We start from the raw sequence: 27,804 nt of genomic DNA, 5'->3' as shown, positions 1-27,804 counted from the left end.
TACATGTTTTATTAAAAAACACGTGCATTTGAACAATGACCGATGTTGTTTTGTTGACAATATAATCTGTCAGCACAGATTATTATTTAGGTTTGATAAAGGTTGCTCCTCTCACCGATTTTGCCTGGTCACGGGTAGTGTCTGTTTCCGGTTTGTTAACAATACATGCACTATGCATAATGGGGGGAATTCCCGAACCGAGTTAAACGAGTGGATAATTGGAACGTAATTCTCTTTTATGCACTTGTGTTATTTTTTGATAAAAAAAACTAAACTATTTGTATCCTTTTAAATATTAGCCACTATCGGCATCCACCGTCAGTTACACCTACATATTTCCACAGAGTTGGGTATGGCTGCCTTTTCCTGTTACGCTCCTTGCCTATGGAATAGCCTGCAGACTAAACTTTAACTTCAGACTCTTGTCCTCCTGTTGCTTATTTTCAATATTTATTGGGAGGATTTTTATTTTTGTATTGCTTGTAACTGTTTCGGGTAATGCAGGTTCTTGTGCTGTTAGGGGAATAACCTGTGTAAATGTAATCTGTTGCTGTATTTTATTATGTTATCTGTGATCGTTTTGTTCGTCTTGTGTAGTTTCTTAATCATTGTACCTAAACTGTATGTGTAAACATGTATACGCAGGGCCCAGCTGTAAAAGAGACCTTGGTCTCAGTCTGTGTTCCTTGTTGAAATAAAGGTATAATAATACATTTATAACTGTCACTGACTTTGGTTTTGGTATTTATTAGGATCCCCATTAGCCACGGCTAAAGCAGCAGCAACTCCTGGGGTCCACATGAAACATGACATTGCAGTGCATTCTTAACCTCTGTGATGATAACCAATGTGATGGGTGGAAGGGAGAAGAACCGACAAAAGGACTGCAACCATTTATTATGAAACTATCAAAACAGGAAATGTAGATGACTTGTTATATTACATGGAGAGAACTGAACCAACTGTGTAATGCCTTTAGTCAAATCATAAAAACAATCCATAGATTTACGTGGGTGTCAGCTATCGCTTTATCTGATTGAATCTGGGCCTTACTCCTCCTCAGATACAGTGGACTAATGAGGACAGAGAAGTCCAGCCAGGTCGCTCAAGATCCACTGTGAAATTCGACGTCCGTCCAAGGTAAGCAGGACGTCAGGAGATGACTTCAAAACGGGCCAGTAGGAACAACGGTGAGTGTAGGGCGTTGTGGAACAACCAATCACAAGTAGGCCGCTGTGGACTGGGATGGCGGATGGGCGTATGCCGTGAGCTTCGGCACCGAGGGTCATGTGGACTGGGATGGCGGATGGGCGTACGCCGTGAGCTTCGGCACCGAGGGTCATGTGGACTGGGATGGCGGATGGGCGTATGCCGTGAGCTTCGGCACCGAGGGTCATGAGTTCAATCCCAGTAAAAAAAAAATTTAACCCTAATCCCAAACTTTAACCATTCAGAGTTAATGCCTAAACTTAACCTTTGCAATTTTACGTTTATGAACAAATGTCGGATTCTGCAGTGAGACCAAGCTTGTTGGAGAAGTCAGCCTGGATTTGCCATCTTTCTCCTCCTCCTGTCTCATCTTCAGATGAAGTGTACTATCAACACAGAGAAGGCCGATCCCACAGCCAGTCCCAACGTCAGGAAGAAGCTCATCACCACGCCTGCGGGCTCCGCCAGGTCCCGTGGCACCACCTTGGGTCCGTAGATCATGGGCAAGGTGCCCAGGTACCCGTTGGTGATGCCCAGGAGACAGATGAAGAAGACAGGGAAGAGGTCGTGGTTGAAGAGGACCGTGTGAAGGTGGTCTCTGGGCTAGAGGTTACACACAGAAAATTATTATTAAAGACAAGTTGCTATAAGACAAACTAAATTAAAGCGAAGGCAGCGTCCCTATGGGTCCTGGTCAAAAGTAGTGCACTAGTGCCCTATAGGCCATGGTCAAAAGTAGTGCACTAGTGCCCTATAGGCCATGGTCAAAAGTAGTGCACTATTTATAGGGAATAGGGTGCCATTTGGGACTCAACCCAAAGCTTCAATTGCAACAGTGCTGGCCCTCTTGGGTAGTTACAGGGGGGGGAAAAATAAGCTAATAGTCAATGTCATAACACATAAGTGTATTATAAGGCATTATAAAGGACGTTATAAAGCATTATACACATGTACTACATAGAAGGTGCTACTAAAAAAAACTATTAAGACGTGTTGCAATAAGAATACATTTTATTTATTTTAAACACATTTTAAATAGTTTTTTTTAACAAAGCTTATATTCAACTGAGTGCTGGTCTTTTAATAAAAAAAATAAAAATCTTTGATGTGATCGACTGCCTGGTCATTGTCTAGCCAAGTGACAAGGAGTTGGCATGATAACACAGACAGACTGGCTAATGGATGCTCCTCCAAGCACCCTTTTCCTTATTTCCACTAGAGGATGAGAGTTGAGGACGTCCTCTCCTTTTCTTTACCTGGTAGTTGCAGAACATGAGGAGAGGCACCAGGACTGTCCGGGAGAGGACCAGGGCAGGGAGGACTCTACTGGTGGGGCCTGGAACCTGCAGCCAAGCAGTGGCCTGACGACCACAGAAGTCAGCCACGTTGTAGAGGAAGAAGCTGGGAGAGAAGATAATGACTTCATTATCCCCATGGTCCATATTCATAAAGAGTCTCAGAGTAGCTGATCTAGAATCAGGTCATAAAGAGTCTCAGAGTAGTTGATCTAGGATCAGGTTTTCCCTGTCCATGTAATCAATTTCATTATGATCTAAAAAGCCAAAACTGATCCTAGATCAGCCCTCCTCCTCTGTAACGCTTTCTGAATACAAGCCCTGTGCTGGCATATCAAGCATACATACAGGAAGCATAGATACACGAAGATCGCATTCAAGCAGCTGTATAAGGCCATAAGCAGGGGACTTTAATGCTGGAAAACTAAAATCTGTTTTTACCTCATTTCTATCAGCATGTCACATGTGGAACAAAACTCTAGACCACCTTTACTCCACACACAGAGTCACGTACAAAACTCTCCCTCGCCCTCCATTTGGCAAATCTGACCATAATTATATCCTCCTGATTCCTGCTTACAAGCAAAAACTAAAGCAGGAAGTACCAGTGACTCGTTCAATATGGAAGTGGTCAGATGATGCAGATGCTAAACTGCAGAACTGTTTTGCTAGCACAGACTGGAATATGTTCTGGGATTCATCTGATGGCATTGAGGAGTACACCACATCAGTCACCGGCTTCATCAATAAGTGCATCGATGACGTCGTCCCCACAGTGACCGTACGTACATACCCCAACCAGAAGCCATGGATTACAGACAACATCCACACTGACTTAAAGGGTAGAGCTGCCACTTCAAGGAACGGGACACTAACCTGGACGCTTATAAGAAATCCCGCTATGCCCTCTGACGAACCATCAAACAGGCAAAGCTTCAATACAGGACTAAGATTGAATCCTACTACACCGTCTCTGATGCTCGTCAGATGTGGCAAGGCTTGCAAACTATTACAGACTACAAAGGGAAGCCCAGTCATGAGCTTCCCAGTGATACGAGCCTACGAGACGAGCTAAATTACTTCTATGTGCGCTTCAAGGCAAGCAACACTGAAGCATGCATGACAACTGTGTGAAAACGCTCTCTGCAGCCGATGTGAGTAAGACCTTTAAACAGGTCAACATTCACAAGGCCGCAGGGCCAGACGGATTACCAGGACGTGTACTCAGAGCATGCGCTGACTAGCTGGCAAGTGTCTTTACTGACATTTTTAACCTCTCCCTGTCTGAGTCTGTAATACCAACATGTTTCAAGCAGACCACCATAGTCCCTGTGTCCAAGAACACTAAGGTAATCTGCCTAAATGACTACCGACCCGTAGCGCTCACATCTGTAGCCATGAAGTGCTTTGAAAGGCTGGTCATGGCTCACATCAACACCATTATCCCAGAAACCCTAGACCCACTCCAATTTGCATACCGCCCCAACAGATCCACAGATGATGCAATCTCTATGCCCTTTCCCACCAGGACAAAAGGAACACCTATGTGAGAATACTATTCATTGACTACAGCTCAGCGTTCAACACCATAGTGCACTCAAAGCTCATCACTAAGCTAAGGACCCTGGGACTAAACAACTCCCTCTGCAACTGGATCCTGGACTTCCTGACGTGCCGCCCCCAGGTCGTAAGGGTAGGTAGCAACACATCCGCCACGTGATCCCCAACACCGGGGCCCCTCAGGGGTGCGTGCTTAGTCCCTTCCTTTACTCCCTGTTCACCCACGACTGCGTGATCAAGCACGACTCTGACACCATCGTTAATTTTCCAAAGACACAGTGGTAGGCCTGATCGCCAACAACGATGAGACAGCCTATAGGGAGGAGGTGGTGCAAGGACAACAACCTCTCCCTGAACGTGATCAAGACAAAGGAGATGATTGTGGACATCGACGGGGGGCTGTAGTGGAGCAGGTCGAGAGCTTCAAGTTCCTTGGTGTCCACATCATCAACAAACTATCATGGTCCAAGCACACCAAGACAGCTGTGAAGAGGGCATGACAAAACCTATTCCCCCTCAGGAGACTGAAAAGATTTGGCATGGGTCCTCAGATCCTCAAAAAGTTCTACAGCTGCACCATCGAGAGCATCCTGACCTGTTGCATCACCGCCTGGTATGGCAACTGTTCGGCATCCGACCACAAGGCGATACAGAGGGTAGTGTGTACGGCCCAGTACATGACTGGGGCCAAGCTTCCTGCCACCCAGGATCTCTGTCACAGGCAGTGTCAGAGGAAGGTCCTAAAAACTGTCAAAGACTCCTGCCGCTCCAGTCATAGACTGTTCTCTCTGCTACCGCACGGCAAGCGGTACCGGAGCGCCAAGTCTTGGTCCAAAAGGCTTCTAAACAGCTTCTACCCCCCAAGCCATAAGACTGCTGAACAGATAATAAAATGGCCACCCGGACTATTCACATTGACTGCCCCCTTTTTTTAATGCGTCTGCTATTCATTGTTTATTATCTATGCAGTCACTTTACCCCTACCTACATGTACAAATGACCTCAAATACTTTGACTAACCTGTACCCCCGCACATTGACTAAGTACCAGTACCCCCTGTATATAGCCTCGTTATTGTGATATTTTTTGATATTTTTTTTACTTTAGTTTATTTAGTAAATATTTTATTAACCTCTTATTTTGCTTAAAACTGCATAGTTGGTTAAGGGCTTGTAAGTAAGCATTTTACGCGGTAAGGTCTACACTTGTTGTATTCGGAGCATGTGACAAATACAATTTGATTTGATTTAGACACCTACTGACAAGATAAAGAGCCGAATCAGTCCGATTCTCACCTGGTGATGGGGGTGAAGTATGTTGTTGTCCAGGGGCTGCCACTCTTCTGGTTAACAGACTGAGAAGAGAAGACAACATGCTGTCCTGGTTAACAGACTGAGAAGACAAGACAACATGCCGTCCTGGTTAACAGACTGAGAAGACAACATGCTGTCCTGGTTAACAGACTGAGAAGACAACATGCTGTCCTGGTTAACAGACAGAGAAGACAACATGCTGTCCTGGTTAACAGACAGAGAAGACAACATGCTGTCCTGGTTAACAGACAGAGAAGACAACATGCTGTCCTGGTTAACAGACAGAGAAGACAACATGCTGTCCTGGTTAACAGACTGAGAAGAGAAGACAACATGCTGTCCCGGTTAACAGACTGAGAAGACAACATGCTGTCCCGGTTAACAGACTGAGAAGACAACATGCCGTCCTGGTTAACAGACTGAGAAGAGAAGACAACATGTTGTCCTGGTTAACAGACTGAGAAGAGAAGACAACATGTTGTCCTGGTTAACAGACTGAGAAGACAACATGTTGTCCTGGTTAACAGACAGAGAAGACAACATGCTGTCCTGGTTAACAGACTGAGAAGACACCATGCTGTCCTGGTTAACAGACTGAGAAGACACCATGCTGTCCTTGTTGACAGACTGAGAAGACAACGTGCTGTCCTGGTTAACAGACTGAGAAGACAACATGCTGTCCTGGTTAACAGACAGAAGAGAAGACAACATGCTGTCCTGGTTAACAGACTGAAGAGAAGACAACATGCTGTCCTGGTTAACAGACTGAGAAGACAACATGCTGTCCTGGTTAACAGACAGAAGAGAAGACACCATGCTGTCCTGGTTAACAGACAGAAGAGAAGACAACATGCTGTCCTGGTTAACAGACTGAGAAGAGAAGACAACATGCTGTCCTGGTTAACAGACTGAGAAGAGAAGACAACATGCTGTCCTGGTTAACAGACTGAGAAGAGAAGACAACATGCTGTCCTGGTTAACAGACTGAGAAGAGAAGACAACATGCTGTCCTGGTTAACAGACTGAGAAGAGAAGACAACATGCTGTCCTGGTTAACAGACTGAGAAGAGAAGACAACATGCTGTCCTGGTTAACAGACTGAGAAGAGAAGACAACATGCTGTCCTGGTTAACAGACTGAGAAGAGAAGACAACATGCCGTCCTGGTTAACAGACTGAGAAGAGAAGACAACATGCCGTCCTGGTTAACAGACTGAGAAGAGAAGACAACATGCCGTCCTGGTTAACAGACTGAGAAGAGAAGACAACATGCCGTCCTGGTTAACAGACTGAGAAGAGAAGACAACATGCCGTCCTGGTTAACAGAATGAGAAGAGAAGACAACATGCCGTCCTGGTTAACAGACTGAGAAGAGACGACAACATGCCGTCCTGGTTAACAGACTGAGAAGAGAAGACAACATGCTGTCCTGGTTAACAGACTGAGAAGAGAAGACAACATGCCGTCCTGGTTAACAGACTGAGAAGAGACGACAACATGCCGTCCTGGTTAACAGACTGAGAAGACAACATGCTGTCCTGGTTAACAGACAGAAGAGAAGACAACATGCTGTCCTGGTTAACAGACTGAAGAGAAGACAACATGCTGTCCTGGTTAACAGACTGAGAAGACAACATGCTGTCTTTGTTAACAGACTGAGAAGAGAAGACAACATGCTGTCCTGGTTAACAGACAGAAGAGAAGACAACATGCTGTCCTGGTTAACAGACTGAGAAGAGAAGACAACATGCCGTCCTGGTTAACAGACTGAGAAGAGAAGACAACATGCCGTCCTGGTTAACAGACTGAGAAGAGAAGACAACATGCTGTCCTGGTTAACAGACTGAGAAGAGAAGACAACGTGCCGTCCTGGTTAACAGACTGAGAAGAGAAGACAACATGCTGTCCTGGTTAACAGACTGAGAAGAGAAGACAATATGCCGTCCTGGTTAACAGACTGAGAAGACAACATGCCGTCCTGGTTAACAGACTGAAGAGAAGACAACATGCCGTCCTGGTTAACAGACTGAGAAGAGAACGTGCTGTCCTGGTTAACAGACTGAGAAGAGAAGACAACATGCCGTCCTGGTTAACAGACTGAGAAGAGAAGGCCACATGCTGTCCTGGTTAACAGACTGAGAAGAGAACGTGCTGTCCTGGTTAACAGACTGAGAAGAGAACGTGCTGTCCTGGTTAACAGACTGAGAAGAGAAGACAACATGCCGTCCTGGTTAACAGACTGAGAAGAGAAGACAACATGCCGTCCTGGTTAACAGACAGAAGAGAAGACAACATGCCGTCCTGGTTAACAGACTGAGAAGAGAAGACAACATGCCGTCCTGGTTAACAGACTGAGAAGAGAAGACAACATGCCGTCCTGGTTAACAGACTGAGAAGACAAAATGCCGTCCTGGTTAGACTGAGAAGACAACATGCCGTCCTGGTTAACAGACTGAGAAGAGAAGACAACATGCCGTCCTGGTTAACAGACTGAGAAGAGAAGACAACATGCCGTCCTGGTTAACAGACTGAGAAGAGAAGACAACATGCCGTCCTGGTTAACAGACTGAGAAGAGAAGACAACATGCTGTCCTGGTTAACAGACTGAGAAGACAACATGCTGTCCTGGTTAACAGACAGAAGAGAAGACACCATGCTGTCCTGGTTAACAGACAGAAGAGAAGACAACATGCTGTCCTTGTTAACAGACTGAGAAGAGAAGACAACATGCTGTCCTGGTTAACAGACTGAAGAGAAGACAAAATGCTGTCCTTGTTAACAGACTGAGAAGAGAAGACAACATGCTGTCCTGGTTAACAGACTGAGAAGACAACATGCTGTCCTGGTTAACAGACAGAAGAGAAGACAACATGCTGTCCTGGTTAACAGACTGAGAAGACAACATGCTGTCCTGGTTAACAGACTGAGAAGAGAAGACAACATGCTGTCCTGGTTAACAGACTGAAGAGAAGACAAAATGAGATAATATAACATAAAAGATAAGATAACTTAATTGTCCCCAAGTTGACTATTGTCTTAGAATTCAGTTTGCGTTGTAGACTAGCAGCTCTGTTTACCCCCCTCAGAACTGTCATTGTTAGTAAGGAGACATCTTAGTCCTTCTACCTGGATCCCAGAGGAGACGGCAGGGAACACCATTATAGAGATGAAGAAGACGTAGAAGACACAGAGACCCAGGAGCCATGTCTTCTGAAGGATGGGTTTTAGAGGAGGGATGGACACGGAGGGGACCGTGCTGGCTGGTGCCCCCTCGTGGCCGTCCGGCTCACCACGGGGCTCTGGTAGAGACTCTGACCTGTTATACTCTGCTGCCAGCATGTAGTGCCTGAGGAAGGGAAACAGTTTCAGTAGGGGAAAGGGGGGTTACCTAGTCAGTTGTACAACTGAATGCATTCAACTGAAATGTGTCTTCTGCATTTAAACCCAAACCCCTCTGAATCAGAGAGGTGCGGAGGGGGCTGCGTTAAACGACATCCACGGTATGCAACATTTAAATCATGTATCATCTATGCAATAACATTGGTAACACCTGTAGGTATATGCTTTATAACTTGTTATAACTACGTATAAGCCTTTATAATGTAATATTATAAGGTCTATAATATGTTGTCTCTCTATGTAATTAAGTCATTTAGTTAGAAGTCATTGATCTTTAGCACTTGTAATGTATTACAATGCTGAATAGTAAACTATGTCCAGCAAGCTTTTGTTCAAAACACTTCCTGGTTTAGTTCTGGAATAGTTTTTCCCAGAAAAATGCTTTTTTGGCCGCGTTTACTGTTCAGCATCAACTGCTGTTTGTTCTCTGTAATAATGCACCTCGTAATCTAAGAGCTCCTCCAGGTTTATCACACCGATAACCTGAACAAACAGCACCTCTCCTTTGTCTCTACTGATAACGTGTTGTTGATATTGATGCCTTTTGAGTCAAAGGAGCCGTCTGTGAGAAGGTTTTTTGACAAAGGCTCATATCAAAAGGTTTTTAAGAAACAGACACTGGGAAGCGTTTATGTTATTCTCAGTATCAATAAAGCTTGTTTCCTTGGTTTCGGGAGAGGAGACTAGTTTCATTTAACTGTGGTTTGCCTGACCACAACAGGACAAAACTCAGTCTCGCTACAGTTCCTCATCTCTCCCCACATCTCACTCAGCCTCTTTGACACATGTGTATGCACATTGTTGTACAGTCTATATTAGTCCACCTGCTGTCCCCAGTCCACCCGCTGTCCCCAGTCCACCCCAGTCCACCTGCTGTCCCCAGTCCACCCGCTGTCCCCAGTCCACCCGCTGTCCCCAGTCCACCCCAGTCCCCCTGCTGCTGCTCCAGTTTCAACTGTTCTGCCTGTGGCTATGGAAACCTTGTTTTGGACTCTCTCTCTCTACCGCACCTGCTGTCTCGACCTCTGAATGATCGGCTATGAAAAGCCAACTGACATTTACTCCTGAGGTGCTGACCTGTTGCACCCTCGACAACCACTGTGATTATTATTATTTGACCCTGCTGGTCATTTATGAACATTTGAACATCTTGGCCATGTTCTGTTATAATCTCCACCCGGCACAACCAGAAGAGGATTGGCCACCCCTCAGAGCCTGGTTCCTCTCTAGGTTTCTTCCTAGGTTTGGGCCTTTCTAGGGAGTTTTTCCTAGCCACCGTGCTTCTACATCTGCATTGCTTGCTGTTTGGGGTTTCTGTATAGCTTTGTGTGACATCGGCTGATGTAGAAAGGGCTTTATAAATACATTTGATTGATATGGTGAGAGTGAGAGTGTTATTGCTGTGCGTGTGTGTCTGTGTGTGTGTGTGTGTGTGTGTACCGTGAGTAAGCCAGTTTGGGCAGCAGCAGGTACATGATGATGCAGAGAAGGATGAAGACGTCAGCTGTCAGGAAGTAAGCTAGAGCGCTGTCAGTCACATCTTTAGCTGCTGCCAAGTCCACTATGGAGGCTACTGCACTGATAGTACCACCCATAGCCTGGCCTGGGAGAGGGAGAGGTGGGGGAGGGAGGGGGGAGAGAGATGGGGGGATAGAGGGATGGGGAGAGAGAGGGAGGGGGAGAGCGGGATAGAGGGAGAGAGAGGGAGGGGGAGGGGGAGAGCGGGATGGGGAGAGAGAGGGATGGGGAGGGGGAGAGCGGGATGGGGAGAGGGGGATGGAGGGAGAGAGAGGGATGGGGAGAGATAGAGGGGGATGGCGGTAGAAAGGGATGGGGGAGAGAGGGATGGGGATGGAGAGAGGGGGATGGGGAGAGGGGGATGGAGGGAGAGGGATGGGGAGAGAGAGAGGGGGATGGCGGTAGAGAGGGATGGGAGAGAGGGAGGGAGGGATGGGGAGAGAGAGAGGGGGATGGAGGTAGAGAGGGATGGGGGAGAGGGAGAGAGAGGGATAGGGAGAGAGAGGGAGGCGGAGAGAGAGGGAGGGGGAGAGAGAGGGAGGGGGAGAGAGAGGGAGGGGGAGAGAGAGGGAGGGGGAGAGGGGGATGGCGGTAGAGAGGGATGGGGGAGAGGGAGAGAGCAAAAGAACTGACTGTGTTATGCTGTTATAAAGTGATGTCTGGATTAAGCAGAAGGAAGTCAAATCAGCTGATGAGTGGTTCAAGTGTGAAAGCCCCGGCTAAGAGAATGTAAGCAGTGATGGGACAGATACAGAGAGTCTCCAAGGGAACAGTTCAGGTATGCTATGGTTTATTATCATGTAGACTAGACTGTTGGGTATATGATATTGGCTAAGTATGGAATGTAGACACATTAATCTTCCCAATATGAGAGACTTAGTGTGCATGTGTGTGTGTGTGTGTGAGATACCTGATATGAGTGCCTGTGATATCCTCATGGGGAAATGCCCACTGATCCCGAACACAGAGCCAGAGAAGAGGTTGGATGCCCCACTGACCATAGCAACACTGGCTAAAGTCCCAAAGAAGAACTGCTCTCTACAGCCAGACGAATCCACCTGTACAGTAGCATCAACTTTAATGTCCTGAGGTTAAAACTGTCTTAGACACGTATACAGTACCAGTCAAAAGTTTGGACACATCTACTCATTCCAGGGTTCTTTACTTTTACTATTTTCTACATTGTAGAAGGAAAGAAATTCCACAAATTAACTTTTAACAAGGCACACCTGTTAATTGAAATGCATTCCAGGTGACTACCTCATGTAGCTGGTTGAGAGAATGCCAATGCAAAGGGTGACCACTCAAATATATATTTTTTTGGGGGGGTTAGTACATGATTCCCATGTGTATTATTTTATAGTGTTGATGTCTTCACTATTATTCTACAATGTAGAAAATAGTAAAAACAAAGAAAAACCCTGGAATGAGTAGGTGTGGCCAAACTTTTGACTGGTACTGTACATTACAGCTGTATACAAAATAAACTGTACATTACAGACTTGACATTCACACAATAAACCATGTTACCCATGTCATTTTGTAAAGCCATATATATATGTATGTAGCCTACCACGTTATTCACATAGCCTACCACAGATAATTTGTTAATATATATATATATATATATATATATATATATATATATATACTACCATTCAAAAGTTTGGGGTCACTTAGAAATGTCCTTGTTTTTGAAAGAAAAACTATTTGTTTGGCCATTAAAATAAAATAACATCAAACTGATCAGAAATACAGTGTAGACATTGTTAAATGACTATTGTAGCTGGAAACGGCTGATTTTTAATGGAATATCTACATAGGCATACAGAGGCCCATTATCAGCAACCATCACTCCTGTGTTCTAATGGCACATTGTGTTAGCTAATCCAAGTTTATCATTTTAAAAGGCTAATTGATCATCAGAAAACCATTTTGCAATTATGTTAGCACAGCTGAAAACTGTTGTTCTGTTTAAAGAAGGAATAAAACTGGCCTTCTTTAGACTAGTTGAGTATCTGGAGCATCAGCATTTGTGGGTTCGAGTACAGGATCAAAATGGCCAGAAATAAAGAACTTTATTCTGAAACTCGTCAGTCTGTTCTTGTTCTGAGAAATGAAGGCTATTCCATGCGAGAAATTTCCAAGAAACTGAAGATCTCGTACAACGCTGTGCACTACTCCCTTCACAGAACAGCACAAACTGGCTCTAACCAGAATAGAAAGAGGAGTGTGAAGCCCCGGTGCATAACTGAGCAAGAGGACAAGTACATTAGAGTGTCTAGTTTGAGAAACAGAGGCATCACAAGTCCTCAACTGGCAGCTTCCTTAAATAGTACCCGCAAAACACCAGTCTCAACGTCAACAGTGAAGAGGCGACTCCGGGATGCTGGCCTTCTAGGCAGAGTTGCAAAGAAAAATCCATATTTCAGACTGGCCAATAAAAAGAAAATACTAAGATGGGCAAAAGAACACAGACACTGGACAGAGGAAGATTGGAAAACAGTGTTATGGACAGACGAATCTATGTTTGATGTGTTCAGATCACAAAGAAGAACATTCGTGAGACGCAGAACAAATGAAAAGATACTGGAGGAGTGAACCATCAGTGAAGCATGGTGGAGGCAACGTGATGGTCTGGGGGTGCTTTGGTGGTGGTAAAGAGGGAGATTTGTACAGGGTAAAAGGGATCTTGAAGAAGGAAGGCTATCACTCAATTTTGCAACGCCATGCCATACCCTGTGGACGGCGCTTAATTGGAGCCAATTTCCTCCTACAACAGGACAATGACCCAAAGCACAGCTCCAAACTATGCAATAACTATTTAGGGAAGAAGCAGTCAGCTGGTATTCTGTCTATAATGGAGTGGCCAGCACAGTCACCGGATCTCAACCCTATTGAGCTGTTGTGGGAGCAGCTTGACCGTATGGTACGTAAAGAAGTGCCCATCAAGCCAATCGAACTTGTGGGAGGTGCTTCAGGAAGCATGGGGTGAAATCTCTTCAGATTACCTCAACAAATTGACAACTAGAATGCCAAAGGTCTGCAAGGCTGTAATTGCTGCAAATGGAGGATTCTTTGACAAAAGCAAAGTTTGAAGTACTCAATTATTATTTCAATTATCATTATTTATTTATAACCTTGTCAAGTATGTTTTCATGGAAAACAAGGACATTTATAAGTGACCCCAAACTTTTGAACGGTAGTATATATATTACACACCTTGACCATGACCGTGGTCACTATGAAAACAGCCAAGATGATGAGCAGAGAAGACAGGATACGCACCGCTGGGGACAACCTAAAAGAGAGACAGACAGAGAGAGACTGACTGAGAGACTGACTGAGAGAGACTGACAGAGAGAGACTGACAGAGAGAGACAGAGAGAGAGAGACAGAGAGAGACAGAGAGACTGACTGAGAGAGACTGACAGAGAGAGACTGACAGAGAGAGACTGACAGAGAGAGACTGACAGAGAGAGACTGACAGAGAGAGAGAGACAGAGAGACCGAGAGGGAGAGACAGAGAGGGAGACTGACTGAGGGAGACTGACTGAGGGAGACTGACTGAGGGAGACTGACAGAGAGAGACTGACAGAGAGAGACTGACAGAGAGAGAGACAGAGAGAGAGACAGACAGAGAGAGACTGACAGAGAGAGACTGACAGAGAGAGACAGACAGAGAGAGACAGACAGAGAGAGACTGACAGAGAGAGACTGACAGAGAGAGACTGACAGAGAGAGAGACTGACAGAGAGAGAGACTGACAGAGAGAGAGACTGACAGAGAGACTGACAGAGAGACTGACAGAGAGACTGACAGAGAGACTGACAGAGAGACTGACAGAGAGACTGAGAGGGAGACTGACTGAGGGAGACTGACTGAGGGAGACTGACTGAGGGAGACTGACTGAGAGAGACTGACTGAGAGAGACTGACAGAGAGAGACTGACAGAGAGAGACTGACAGAGAGACTGACAGAGAGACTGACAGAGAGACTGACTGAGGGAGACTGACAGAGGGAGACTGACAGAGGGAGACTGACAGAGGGAGACTGACAGAGGGAGACTGACAGAGGGAGACTGACAGAGGGAGACTGACAGAGGGAGACTGACAGAGGGAGACTGACAGAGGGAGACTGACAGAGGGAGACTGACAGAGGGAGACTGACTGAGGGAGACTGACTGAGGGAGACTGACTGAGGGAGACTGACTGAGGGAGACTGACTGAGGGAGACTGACAGAGAGACTGACTGAGGGAGACTGACAGAGAGACTGACTGAGGGAGACTGACAGAGAGACTGACTGACAGAGGGAGACTGACAGAGGGAGACTGACAGAGGGAGACTGACAGAGGGAGACTGACTGAGGGAGACTGACTGAGGGAGACTGACTGAGGGAGACTGACTGAGGGAGACTGACTGAGGGAGACTGACTGAGGGAGACTGACTGAGGGAGACTGACTGAGGGACTGACTGAGGGAGACTGACTGAGGGAGACTGACTGATGGATTGGCATCCCTCTGTTCTAGCACTGCGTTCCCTTTACATCAGAGAGGCAAGTCGAAGTTCTCTAGTCGAAGTCTATGCCCCATCGTCGGTGACCGGTCAACAATAGGGGTGGGACGTGATTCTTCAATGTGTTTGCTGTCATTCAACGAGAGAAAGAGGAGAGGGCAGAAGCTAGGCCCTAAAACGGCATCACTGTCAACATTTATGACAGATTTCTTGATTTATTTTTGAGATAGTGTTTCTGGCTATGTTGTTGCTACAGTGGCTCAAGAGGGACAAAACAACAGTGATATTGTATAAGACGTTCGCTTCGCCTATCCGTGTTCTGCTCGGAGCGAACCAAACCTACGTATGAGGACGCATCAATGGTATGGTGTTGCTGATCAACCAGGAAGTGGATCGAGTGGATTAAATTAGACGGCAAGACTGCTCAACACATGACATGGGTTCAAGTACTATTTGAAATCTTTCAAATACTTTTGAGCGTTTGCTTTAGCCTACCTGGAGTGCTAGGTGGGCGGGGTTTGAAGTTTAGAGACCATTCTGTTGGTCCCATTGTGCCAGGCAAGCTCAAATCAAGCACATATAAAACGATTTGAAATGATTTGAAATACTATTTGAACCCAGGTCTGGTCCACGCATGAGAGACTGGGATTGTGTTATTCAGACCTACCTGCCACTTTATACTAATTACACATAAGAAGTACTTCATTAACTTGCAGAGAAGTGAAATGTGTCTTTATGCTCACCCCCCCCCCCCCCCCTCAGCCGGAGGGATGGAGACTATGATCAGAATTGTCGACATCTACATTGTCCCAGACCCAGCCTGATCCCAGATCTGTTTGTGCCAGTCGTGAGTTGTAACTAGGAGTTGGCAAGACAGCCCACACAGATCTGGGATCAGGCTTATCCAATGCCTTTAGTACAGGAGATTCAGCAACTCTTGGAGGACAATGGATGTCAATACAAGGAAAACTCTAAAGAAGGCCAAAACGTCTTCAGTTTCAGGAAGTAGCAGTGATGCCTTCCCTCAACACTTACATTTAAAAAGGTCCAAAACAAACTGCAGGACTGTAAAATAAAGGTCACGGTGTGGAAGGATACTGAGTCCTTTATATCCAGAACAGACCATCTGTTTGGCCGAGAGAACATGTGACCTCACAGGCTCCAGTGTTTGTAGCCAGGCCTACTGATAGGCTGATTGAATCTGGTCCCTCTCATGATGTTCTCTGAAGGGGGATTTGGCTTTTGATTTGGTATGTGTGTGTTACCTGTTAACTAGTAGGTAGTTGAGGACTAGACAGAGGACCGAAGGCACAGTGGAGGTTACCTGTTAACTAGTAGGTAGTTGAGGACCGAAGGCACAGTGGAGGTTACCTGTTAACTAGTAGGTAGTTGAGGACCGAAGGCACAGTGGAGGTTACCTGTTAACTAGTAGGTAGTTGAGGACCAGACAGAGGACCGAAGGCACAGTGAAGAATACCTGTTAACTAGTAGGTAGTTGAGGACTAGACAGAGGACTGAAGGCACAGTGGAGGTTACCTGTTAACTAGTAGGTAGTTGAGGACCAGACAGGACCGAAGGCACAGTGGAGGTTACCTGTTAACTAGTAGGTAGTTGAGGACCGAAGGCACAGTGGAGGTTACCTGTTAACTAGTAGGTAGTTGAGGACCGAAGGCACAGTGTAGGTTACCTGTTAACTAGTAGGTAGTTGAGGACTAGACAGAGGACCGAAGGCACAGTGGAGGCTATGGCCAGATAGCTCTCAAAGTACTCCTGTCAAGGCCAGAGGGAAACAGTCACATTTTAGTCATTTAGCAGACACTCCTATCCAGAGAGTCTTACAGTCAGGGCATTCATCATAGACCTTCCCACTCACAGCCCGTCATCCCTTACACCGGTTGAAAATGGCAGATTTAGTCTAAATTGAAACGCAGTGGCTGTACAGTAACATGTTATACATGACGTCAGACCTCAGTGGCTGTACAGTAACATGTTATACATGGCGTCTGTACAGTAACATGTTATACATGGCGTCTGTACAGTAACATGTTATACATGACGTCAGAGCTCAGTGGCTGTACAGTAACATGTTATACATGGCGTCTGTACAGTAACACGTTATACATGACGTCAGAGCTCAGTGGCTGTACAGTAACATGTTATACATGGCGTCTGTACAGTAACACGTTATACATGACGTCAGAGCTCAGTGGCTGTACAGTAACACGTTATACATGACGTCAGAGCTCAGTGGCTGTACAGTAACATGTTATACATGGCGTCTGTACAGTAACACGTTATACATGACGTCAGAGCTCAGTGGCTGTACAGTAACATGTTATACATGACGTCTGTACAGTAACATGTTATACATGACGTCTGTACAGTAACATGTTATACATGACGTCTGTACAGTAACATGTTATACATGACGTCTGTACAGTAACACGTTATACATGACGTCTGTACAGTAACACGTTATACATGACGTCTGTACAGTAACATGTTATACATGACGTCTGTACAGTAACATGTTATACATGACGTCTGTACAGTAACATGTTATACATGGCGTCTGTACAGTAACATGTTATACATGACGTCTGTACAGTAACATGTTATACATGACGTCTGTACAGTAACACGTTATACATGGCGTCTGTACAGTAACATGTTATACATGACGTCTGTACAGTAACATGTTATACATGACGTCTGTACAGTAACATGTTATACATGACGTCTGTACAGTAACATGTTATACATGACGTCAGAGCTCAGTGGCTGTACAGTAACATGTTATACATGACGTCTGTACAGTAACATGTTATACATAGCGTCAGAGCTCAGTGGCTGTACAGTAACATGTTATACATGACGTCAGAGCTCAGTGGCTGTACAGTAACATGTTATACATGACGTCTGTACAGTAACATGTTATACATGACGTCTGTACAGTAACATGTTATACATGACGTCTGTACAGTAACACGTTATACATGACGTCTGTACAGTAACATGTTATACATGACGTCAGAGCTCAGTGGCTGTACAGTAACATGTTATACATGGCGTCTGTACAGTAACATGTTATACATGACGTCTGTACAGTAACACGTCATACATGACGTCTGTACAGTAACACGTTATACATGACGTCTGTACAGTAACACGTTATACATGACGTCTGTACAGTAACATGTTATACATGACGTCTGTACAGTAACACGTTATACATGACGTCTGTACAGTAACACGTCATACATGGCGTCTGTACAGTAACATGTTATACATGACGTCTGTACAGTAACATGTTATACATGACGTCAGAGCTCAGTGGCTGTACAGTAACATGTTATACATGACGTCTGTACAGTAACATGTTATACATGACGTCTGTACAGTAACACGTTATACATGACGTCTGTACAGTAACATGTTATACATGACGTCTGTACAGTAACACGTTATACATGACGTCTGTACAGTAACACGTTATACATGACGTCTGTACAGTAACACGTTATACATGACGTCTGTACAGTAACACGTTATACATGACGTCTGTACAGTAACATGTTATACATGGCGTCTGTACAGTAACATGTTATACATGACGTCTGTACAGTAACATGTTATACATGGCGTCTGTACAGTAACATGTTATACATGACGTCTGTACAGTAACATGTTATACATGACGTCTGTACAGTAACATGTTATACATGACGTCTGTACAGTAACACGTTATACATGACGTCTGTACAGTAACACGTTATACATGGCGTCTGTACAGTAACATGTTATACATGACGTCTGTACAGTAACATGTTATACATGACGTCTGTACAGTAACATGTTATACATGACGTCTGTACAGTAACATGTTATACATGACGTCTGTACAGTAACACGTTATACATGACGTCTGTACAGTAACATGTTATACATGACGTCTGTACAGTAACATGTTATACATGACGTCTGTACAGTAACATGTTATACATGACGTCTGTACAGTAACATGTTATACATGGCGTCTGTACAGTAACATGTTATACATGACGTCAGAGCTCAGTGGCTGTACAGTAACATGTTATACATGGCGTCTGTACAGTAACATGTTATACATAGCGTCAGAGCTCAGGTTCTCCATTTGATCCACAGTACCAGGGATGACATGACGTTATACCCTGGGACGTCCTGAACAGAATAAGCCTGTTTGTTGTATTGTGAACACAATTAGCACCTGAATGCCATCATGGCTCCTTTCTAGGGGCACCAACATTACAATCTGTTTGTCTGAAGTGGCTTTTGGAACGGCTAACGGCTAACGGCTAACACTATAGTGTTATATTTTATAGTTTAGCTAGCCATGTTGGCAATAGAATCATCTTTAAAAACGACGCCCACCTGACACAGATTATTGTTTTATTTTACCTTTATTTAAGCAGGTAAGTCAGTTAAGAACAAATTCTTATTTACAATGATGGCCTACTGGGGAACGGTGGGTTAACTGCCTTGTTCAGGGGCAGAACGACAGATTTTTACCTTGTCAACTCGGGGATTCGATCTTGCAACCTTCCGGTTACTAGTCCAACGCTCTAACCACAAGGCTAACTGCCGTCCCCGATTGCGATATCTAATTGTGTTGCAAGTGAACGAGCACTTAAATTCCTACAGCTGTCAAAGTGATTTAATGCAGTATACAGACAGACAGACAGAGACAGAGACACAGACAGACAGACAGAGACAGAGACACAGACAGACAGACAGAGACAGAGACACAGACAGACAGACAAGACAAGACAGACCAGGCAGAGAGACACAACTTCACTGACTCACACTAAGATCTGAGCGAGGCTCCTCTCCATCACCATCAGTATTATTGCTCAGCTTGTAGGTCCAGTAGTGTTTAGCCGTAATGAAGAAGTTCCAGGGCAGCAGGGAGCCGATGCCCAACAGGAAGAAGATCATGTACACCATACAGTACGAGTCTTCTGGACAGTGGCGGGAGGCTAGGGGCCTCCCGGTGGCCCCTGGGGGTCCTGCATGATGCTGCTTGGGCAGGAGAGGGGCCCTGTCTATCTACAATGTAAGGAAGTGGATGTGTTACGGGTAAATGTGGGGAAAGGTTATAAAAGTTAGCATTGGGTCAGTGTAGCATTGGGTTAGTGTAGCATTGGGTTAGTGTAGCATTGGGTTAGTGTAGCATTGGGTTAGTGTAGCATTGGGTCAGTGTAGCATTGGGTCAGTGTAGCATTGGGTTAGTGTAGCATTGGGTTAGTGTAGCATTGGGTTAGTGTAGCATTGGGTTAGTGTAGCATTGGGTTAGTGTAGCATTGGGTCAGTGTAGCATTGGGTTAGTGTAGCATTGGGTTAGTGTAGCATTGGGTTAGTGTAGCATTGGGTTAGTGTAGCATTGGGTCAGTGTAGCATTGGGTTAGTGTAGCATTGGGATAGTGTAGCATTGGGTCAGTGTAGCATTGGGTTAGTGTAGCATTGGGTCAGTGTAGCATTGGGTTAGTGTAGCATTGGGATAGTGTAGCATTGGGTTAGTGTAGCATTGAAAATAAAGCAGTTTAATATACACTATAATGTCCACAATTTTTAGATTTCTGCCTTTCTAAATGACATGTTGTGATGTCCACACACACACACACACACACACACACACACACACACACACACACACACACACACACACACACACACACACACACACACACACACACACACACACACACACACACACACGCTGCTAACAGACTCCTTTATGATTTCTAAATACTACACAATTTATTCCCCCTTTAAAACACGTGTAAATATCGGACTATAAATTGTGCCTTCCTGTTTTATACTGATGCTAAAATGTTTATTATATTCTACTGAGACATTTACTTTATGTTCGTATTCTTATCTTTTATTATGTCTTGTTGTTGCATGGTCCGGATTGAACCTGCAGTCAGCATTTAGTTGTGTGATGTACACCACAAATATCCTGTATATATACACGACTAACACATCTTGAAACGTGTTGATGTGGTTTACCTCATCAGGGACCTGTCCCTCGGTCTCCTCGTCAGACATAGCGGAGGCGTGGATGGGAGAAGCTGCCCAGTAAGAGTTTACACTGGCCTGTAGAGACTCTGTACCTTCAGCCATCATCACACACAGGGGAATGGAGAAAGAGAGGGAGACAGAGAGGAGAGAGGGATGGATGGAGGAGAGAGATGGAGGAGAGAGGGATGGAGAGGGACAGGAGGAGAGGAGGAGACAAGGAGAGAGAAGGACAGAGACAGGGGAGGGGGAAGAGGGAGGAAAGGAGAGAGGGTGGAGTGTTCCTCCAGGGGTGTGTAGGACTGCTCTACCCAAGGTTGAGGTCCATAGTGTGGGGGGAAGCCTCAGGCGATACTGGGGACCAGGGCAGTACCAGCAGTCAGGCTGATACTGGGGACCAGGGCAGTACGGGCAGTCAGGCTGACACTGGGGACCAGGGCAGTATGAGCAGTCAGGCTGACACTGGGGACCAGGGCAGTAAGAGCAGTCAGGCTGATATTGGGGACCAGGGCAGTACGGGCAGTCAGGCTGACACTGGGGACCAGGGCAGTACGGGCAGTCAGGCTGCAGCACCTACAGACAGAGGGAGGAAGGAGAGAGAAGGACAGAGACAGGGGGAGGGGGAAGAGAGAGGAAGGAGAGAGAAGGACAGAGACAGGGGGAGGAAGAGAGAGGAAGGAGAGAGAAGGACAGAGACAGGGGACGGGGAAGAGAGAGGAAGGAGAGAGAAGGACAGAGACAGGGGGAGGAAGAGAGAGGAAGGAGAGAGAAGGACAGAGACAGGGGACGGGGAAGAGAGAGGAAGGAGAGAGAAGGACAGAGACAGGGGGGAGGGGGAAGAGAGAGGAAGGAGAGAGAAGGACAGAGACAGGGGGGGGGGAAGAGAGAGGAAGGAGAGAGAAGGACAGAGACAGGGGACGGGGAAGAGAGAGGAAGGAGAGAGAAGGACAGAGACAGGGGACGGGGAAGAGAGATGAAGGAGAGAGAAGGACAGAGACAGGGGGGGGGGGAGAGAGAGGAAGGAGAGAGAAGGACAGAGACAGGGGGGGGGGAAGAGAGAGGAAGGAGAGAGAAGGACAGAGACAGGGGGAGGGGGAAGAGAGAGGAAGGAGAGAGAAGGACAGAGACAGGGGGAGGGGGAAGAGAGAGGAAGGAGAGAGAAGGACAGAGACAGGGGGAGGGGGAAGAGAGAGGAAGGAGAGAGAAGGGCAGAGACAGGGGAGGGGGAAGAGAGAGGAAGGAGAGAGAAGGACAGAGACAGGGGAGGGGGAAGAGAGAGGAAGGAGAGAGAAGGACAGAGACAGGGGAGGGGGAAGAGAGAGGAAGGAGAGAGAAGGACAGAGACAGGGGAGGGGGAAGAGAGAGGAAGGAGAGAGAAGGACAGAGACAGGGGAGGGGGAAGAGAGAGGAAGGAGAGAGAAGGACAGAGACAGGGAAGGGGGAAGAGAGAGGAAGGACAGAGAAGGATAGAGACAGGGGAGGGGGAAGAGAGAGGAAGGAGAGAGGACAGAGACAGGGGGAAGAGAGAGAAAGGACAGAGACAGGGGAGGGGGAAGAGAGAGGAAGGAGAGAGAAGAACAGAGACAGGGGGAAGAGAGAGCTCACATGAATGTGTTTGACCAACGACCATGACAGTTATAGTACTGAATACAGTGTTTTATCTGTACCATGTAACAGGAACACACACACATATCCTCCACGCTTATAGAACGGGAAGTTCAGGATGACCGTGACCCCTGACATCAGCACATGACCCACAACACTACCACTCAGATACTTATAGACGTACGTGTGTGTGTGTGTGTGTGTGTGTGTGTGTGTGTGTGTGTGTGTGTGTGTGTGTAACACCATGGTAAAAGGATGTCACGGACAGTTAGTTTAGAGGTGAGAGAGCATTTGACATAGCTGCTTGTGTTCCACTTAAAAGTGGAATGTGAAAACTACCTCTCCTCCCTAGTTGAGACAGTCTACCGCTGTGTCTATATAGACCTAACACCACAGTTAACTGTTAAAGACAGGTCTATATAGACACAGAGGTAGACTAACACCACAGTTAACTGTTAAAGACAGGTCTATATAGACACAGAGGTAGACTAACACCACAGTTAACTGTTAAAGACAGGTCTATATAGACACAGAGGTAGACTAACACCACAGTTAACTGTTAAAGACAGGTCTATATAGACACAGAGGTAGACTAACCACAGTTAACTGTTAAAGACAGGTCTATATAGACACAGAGGTAGACTAACACCACAGTTAACTGTTAAAGACAGGTCTATATAGACACAGAGGTAGACTAACACCACAGTTAACTGTTAAAGACAGGTCTATATAGACACAGAGGTAGACCTAACACCACTGTTAAAGACAGTCCTAACTTCTGCCACAGTTGGAACGTTTCATCTGTCCTTGACTGGATAAAACAAGAAAGAAAGTCTCACACTATGTAGGTGGTGGGAATGGTGAATGGTGGGAATCCAGTGAACTTCTGGAAAGTAGTTAAATCTCTGAAGCACCCACTCCCCCCCCCCCCCCCCTAAGATCTGGAAAGCAGCATATGTCCTCTTCCCCATAAAAGAGGAGATCCTTCTGACTTTTGTCCAATTCAACAATTATTTTGTCTTTCCAAAGATTTAGAATCCCTGGCCAACTCTCAGCTAATAACTTTTTAAACTTCTCATTCTATTCTAAATGTGCATCAATCTGGTTTTGGACCTGGACATCGCACCATTTCACTAATCTGGTTTTGGACCTGGACATCGCACCATTTCACTAATCTGGTTTTGGACCTGGACATCGCACCATTTCATCAATCTGGTTTTGGACCTGGACAAAGCACCATTTCATCAATCTGGTTTTGGACCTGGACATCGCACCATTTCACTAATCTGGTTTTGGACCTGGACATCGCACCATTTCACTAATCTGGTTTTGGACCTGGACATCGCACCATTTCACTAATCTGGTTTTGGACCTGGACAAAGCACCATTTCATCAATCTGGTTTTGGACCTGGACATCGCACCATTTCACTAATCTGTTATTCGACCTGGACATCGCACCATTTCACCAATCTGGGTTTCGACCTAGACATCGCACCATTTCATCAATCTGGTATTCGACCTGGACATCGCACCATTTCACTAATCTGTTATTCGACCTGGACATCGCACCATTTCATCAATCTGGTATTCGACCTGGACATCGCACCATTTCATCAATCTGGTATTCGACCTGGACATCGCACCATTTCACTAATCTGTTATTCGACCTGGACATCGCACCATTTCATCAATCTGGTATTCGACCTGGACATCGCACCATTTCATCAATCTGGTATTCGACCTGGACATCGCACCATTTCATCAATCTGGTATTCGACCTGGACATCGCACCATTTCAGCTGCTTGTTCTAGAGCAGGTATTCTCAAATGGTTTTGACCTGGACATCGCACCATTTCAGCTGCTTGTTCTAGAGCAGGTATTCTCAAATGGTTTTGACCTGGACATCGCACCATTTCAGCTGCTTGTTCTAGAGCAGGTATTCTCAAATGGTTTTGACCTGGACATCGCACCATTTCAGCTGCTTGTTCTAGAGCAGGTATTCTCAAATGGTTTCGACCTGGACATCGCACCATTTCAGCTGCTTGTTCTAGAGCAGGTATTCTCAAATGGTTTTGACCTGGACATCGCACCATTTCAGCTGCTTGTTCTGAGCAGGTATTCTCAAATGGTTTTGACCTGGACAACGCACCATTTCAGCTGCTTGTTCTAGAGCAGGTATTCTCAAATGGTTTTGACCTGGACATTGCACCATTTCCCCAATCTGGTATTCGACCTGGACATCGCACCATTTCAGCTGCTTGTTCTAGAGCAGGTATTCTCAAATGGTTTTGACCTGGACATCGCACCATTTCAGCTGCTTGTTCTAGAGCAGGTATTCTCAAATGGTTTTGACCTGGACATTGCACCATTTCAGCTGCTTGTTCTAGAGCAGGTATTCTCAAATGGTTTTGACCCCCAGAGGTACGCGCAACGCCGTCGGGGGTACGCCAAAATAAAAATGTGATTCCTTTTTTAAAATTATTAATAAATGGAGTTGCCTCGTTTCACTGCCAAAAAATAAAATTAAACCATCTAGTGTTCAGCAAAATAACAACACAATGTCAAATACAGGTAGCCTCGTCAAATAATTAACGGCCAATCACATTGTTTCTAAATACTTTTACTCAGATATTTAGAAACGACAAATTTGAAAAATAAGCCACAGGAGTTTGAGCGAAAATAAAGATGACTTTCAAGTAGTAAGAGATGTATAAAAGCAACAGATACCATTAATAAGAAGGAGCTATTAATGTCTTATATGGTGAGCTACCGAGTGGCTAGGACAGGCAAGCCCCATACTATTGTGGAGGACTTAATTCTTCCTGCTTCCGCGGATATGGCTGGGACAATGCTGGGGGAAAAGGCCCAAAAAACTATACAGACAATGCCTTCATCAAACAACACTGTTTCACAGTGCATCAGTGACATGGCAGGAGATGTTTTGAAACATTTACTGCTTCGCATAAAAGCCAGTGAACTCTATGTGTTACAGCTGGATGAGTCGACAGACGTGGCGGGCCTGGCACAGCTCCTGGTATATGTACATTACGTTTATGGGGGGTCAATTAAGGAAGACATCCTCTTCTGGAAACCAGGACAACAGGATAGGATATTTTTTAAGTACTGGACAGCTTTGTGACATCAAATGGACTTTGGTGGTCAAGATGTTTTGGTATCTGTACTGATGGTGCAAAAGCCATGACAGGGAGACATAGTGGAGTGGTAACGCACGTGCAAGTGTAACGGATGTGAAATGGCTAGCTAGTTAGCGGGTACGCGCTAATAGCGTTTCAATCAGTTACGTCACTTGCTCTGAAACCTAGAAGTAGTGTTTCCCCTTGCTCTGCAAGGGCCGCGGCTTTTGTGGAGCGATGGGTAACGACGCTTCGTGGGTGACTGTTGTTGATGTGTGCAGAGGGTCCCTGGTTCGCGCCCGTGTCGGGGCGAAGGGACGGTCTAAAGTTATACTGTTACACAAGCAGTTGCTCCCGACGCCACTTGGGTACACTGCAGCATCCACCGAGAGGCTCTTGCTGCCAAGGGAATGCCTGACAGCTTGAAAGACGTTTTGGACACTACAGTGAAAATGGTTAACTTTGTTAAAGCAAGGCCCCTGAACTCTCGTGTATTTTCTGCACTATGCAATATGGGCAGCTTTTACAACATACAGAAGAGCGCTGGTTATCAAGGGGCAAAGTATGATATGTTTTTTTTAAATTGAGAGACGAGCTTAAAGGTTTCTTTACTGACAATAATTTTCACTTGTCTGACTGCTTGCATGATGACGAGTTTCTCACACAACTGGCCTGTCTGGGTGATGTTTTTTCTCCCTGAATGATCTGAATCTAGGATTACAGGGACTCTCCGCAACTATATTCAATGATCGGGACATCATTTAGGCTATGATTAAGAAGTTGGAGCTCTTCTCTGTCTGTATTAACAAGGATGAACTCAATGATGGACAATGTCAAATAGAACTCACCTGAGTGAGTTGCGCACACTTTTTATTTATTTAACCAGGCAAGTCAGTTATGAACAAATTCTTATTTTCAATGACAGCCAAGGAACAGTGGATTAACTGCCTTGTTCAGGGGCAGAACAACAGATTAGTACCTTGTCAGCTCGGGGATTCGATCTAGCAAAATTTGTAAGTCGCTCTGGATAAGAGCGTCTGCTAAATGACTTAAATGTAAATGTAAATGTAGCAACCTTTCGGTTAATAGTCCAACGCTCTAACCACTAGGCTACGCAGGTACTCCCCCGTGTCCTTGACTGTGACAGACACACCAGGACGACACCAGTCCGTTTAAATGAATGTAGCCAGCCTACAGTTGGGCAGTTTATGAACACGTTCTCTCTCGTTGACAGACTACTCAACATAACTAAGCATCTGACCAAATGACGCAAGCTTTTAGTTCTGGGTTAACCGATTTGAATGAAAACGTGACCAGACAGATCACATGAAGCCACAATACTTGTTCCAGTGAACCAATGTCACTCATATAGTTATAGGTGTGATGTGATTAAATGATGCGGTCTTCCGTTCTGCTATTTTCTTGCAAAACAAGAGTTTTGCAACCTCACCGAAACCAGAGAGGACTAGTCCTCTACTAGTCAACCAGAGAGGACTATAGGATTGTAAAGTGCTGATCTTGCATCCATAAGTATCACGTGTTGGCAGGCATGGAAATAGAATCACGACTTTAATTCTAGTTCTGTGCTTTGCACAACTGCTGTGGATAGATGACGCATCGACTAGGCTAATTCACAATCACATCAGCCTGAGATTGACTGGTCTGAAACTGTGATCACGAGTTTAGTGGCTATATTTGTTCATAACGCATCTATCCGCAAACACAATAGTAATTCAACCGGTTCGTTCACCTGCCTTTCCACACTGCAGCAGCAATCTAGTAACCTTTATACACTCCCTACATCATTCGTTTGATTGAATCCACGGTACAACGTATCAAACCGATAACACCGTATGGAACAGACTTCTTGAAACGTTCAGAATACACCGTCAGTCACCAATCAATGTGCGGTGTGTACTCAAGAAAACAAATATCCCTTATCGATATTCATGTACCATCCGATACTCACCTACTATTGGACGCGTGTCACCCATCAGCATGACGAGAAAGAAAGCACACATTCGCTGATGTTGTTGGCTTTGGCGTGTCAGAATATGTTGTATCCGATGTCAGATGAACTTGACTTGTTTTATTGTTGTCTTAGTCTCGGCTCGAAATACTCGGTCGTCACCAGTTACCACAGCCACAGAGTTATAAACTCCGCCCTTTTCTTAAATGTAGCTTCTTAAAATTTGATT

General features: G+C 45.5%; 1 protein-coding gene across 1 annotated transcript; it reads right to left on the bottom strand.

Moving 5' to 3' along the window:
• Window positions 1-880: 880 nt before the first annotated feature.
• On the bottom strand, window positions 881-27,804 carry slc29a3 (solute carrier family 29 member 3). The gene is made up of 11 exons (XM_038991001.1): window positions 27,576-27,804; window positions 20,857-21,438; window positions 19,651-19,893; window positions 16,496-16,578; window positions 13,516-13,594; window positions 11,204-11,351; window positions 10,216-10,378; window positions 8,503-8,722; window positions 5,360-5,418; window positions 2,466-2,610; window positions 881-1,812 (listed from the first exon to the last, which is right to left on the bottom strand). The coding sequence occupies exons 2-11, from the start codon at window positions 20,971-20,973 to the stop codon at window positions 1,582-1,584; spliced, it is 1,488 nt and encodes a 495-aa protein (XP_038846929.1). The 5' UTR covers window positions 20,974-21,438; window positions 27,576-27,804; the 3' UTR covers window positions 881-1,581.

Source organism: Salvelinus namaycush, chromosome 4, assembly GCF_016432855.1.
Source record: "Salvelinus namaycush isolate Seneca chromosome 4, SaNama_1.0, whole genome shotgun sequence".
Taxonomy (NCBI): domain Eukaryota; kingdom Metazoa; phylum Chordata; class Actinopteri; order Salmoniformes; family Salmonidae; genus Salvelinus; species Salvelinus namaycush.
The sequence above is the reverse complement of the archived record's forward strand: the minus strand, read 5'-3'. Positions and strand labels throughout refer to the sequence as shown.

Bases quoted from the DNA above. Each gene is read 5' to 3' on its own strand.
- slc29a3 (XM_038991001.1), bottom strand. From the start codon at position 20,973: ATGATGGCTGAAGGTACAGAGTCTCTACAGGCCAGTGTAAACTCTTAC. The intron at 16,579-19,650 runs GTGAGTCAGTGA...TGGCCTTGACAG, and splicing joins AGCCTCGCTCAGATCTTAGT to GAGTACTTTGAGAGCTATCT. The intron at 1,813-2,465 runs GTAAAGAAAAGG...TGTAACCTCTAG, and splicing joins TCATGTTCTGCAACTACCAG to CCCAGAGACCACCTTCACAC.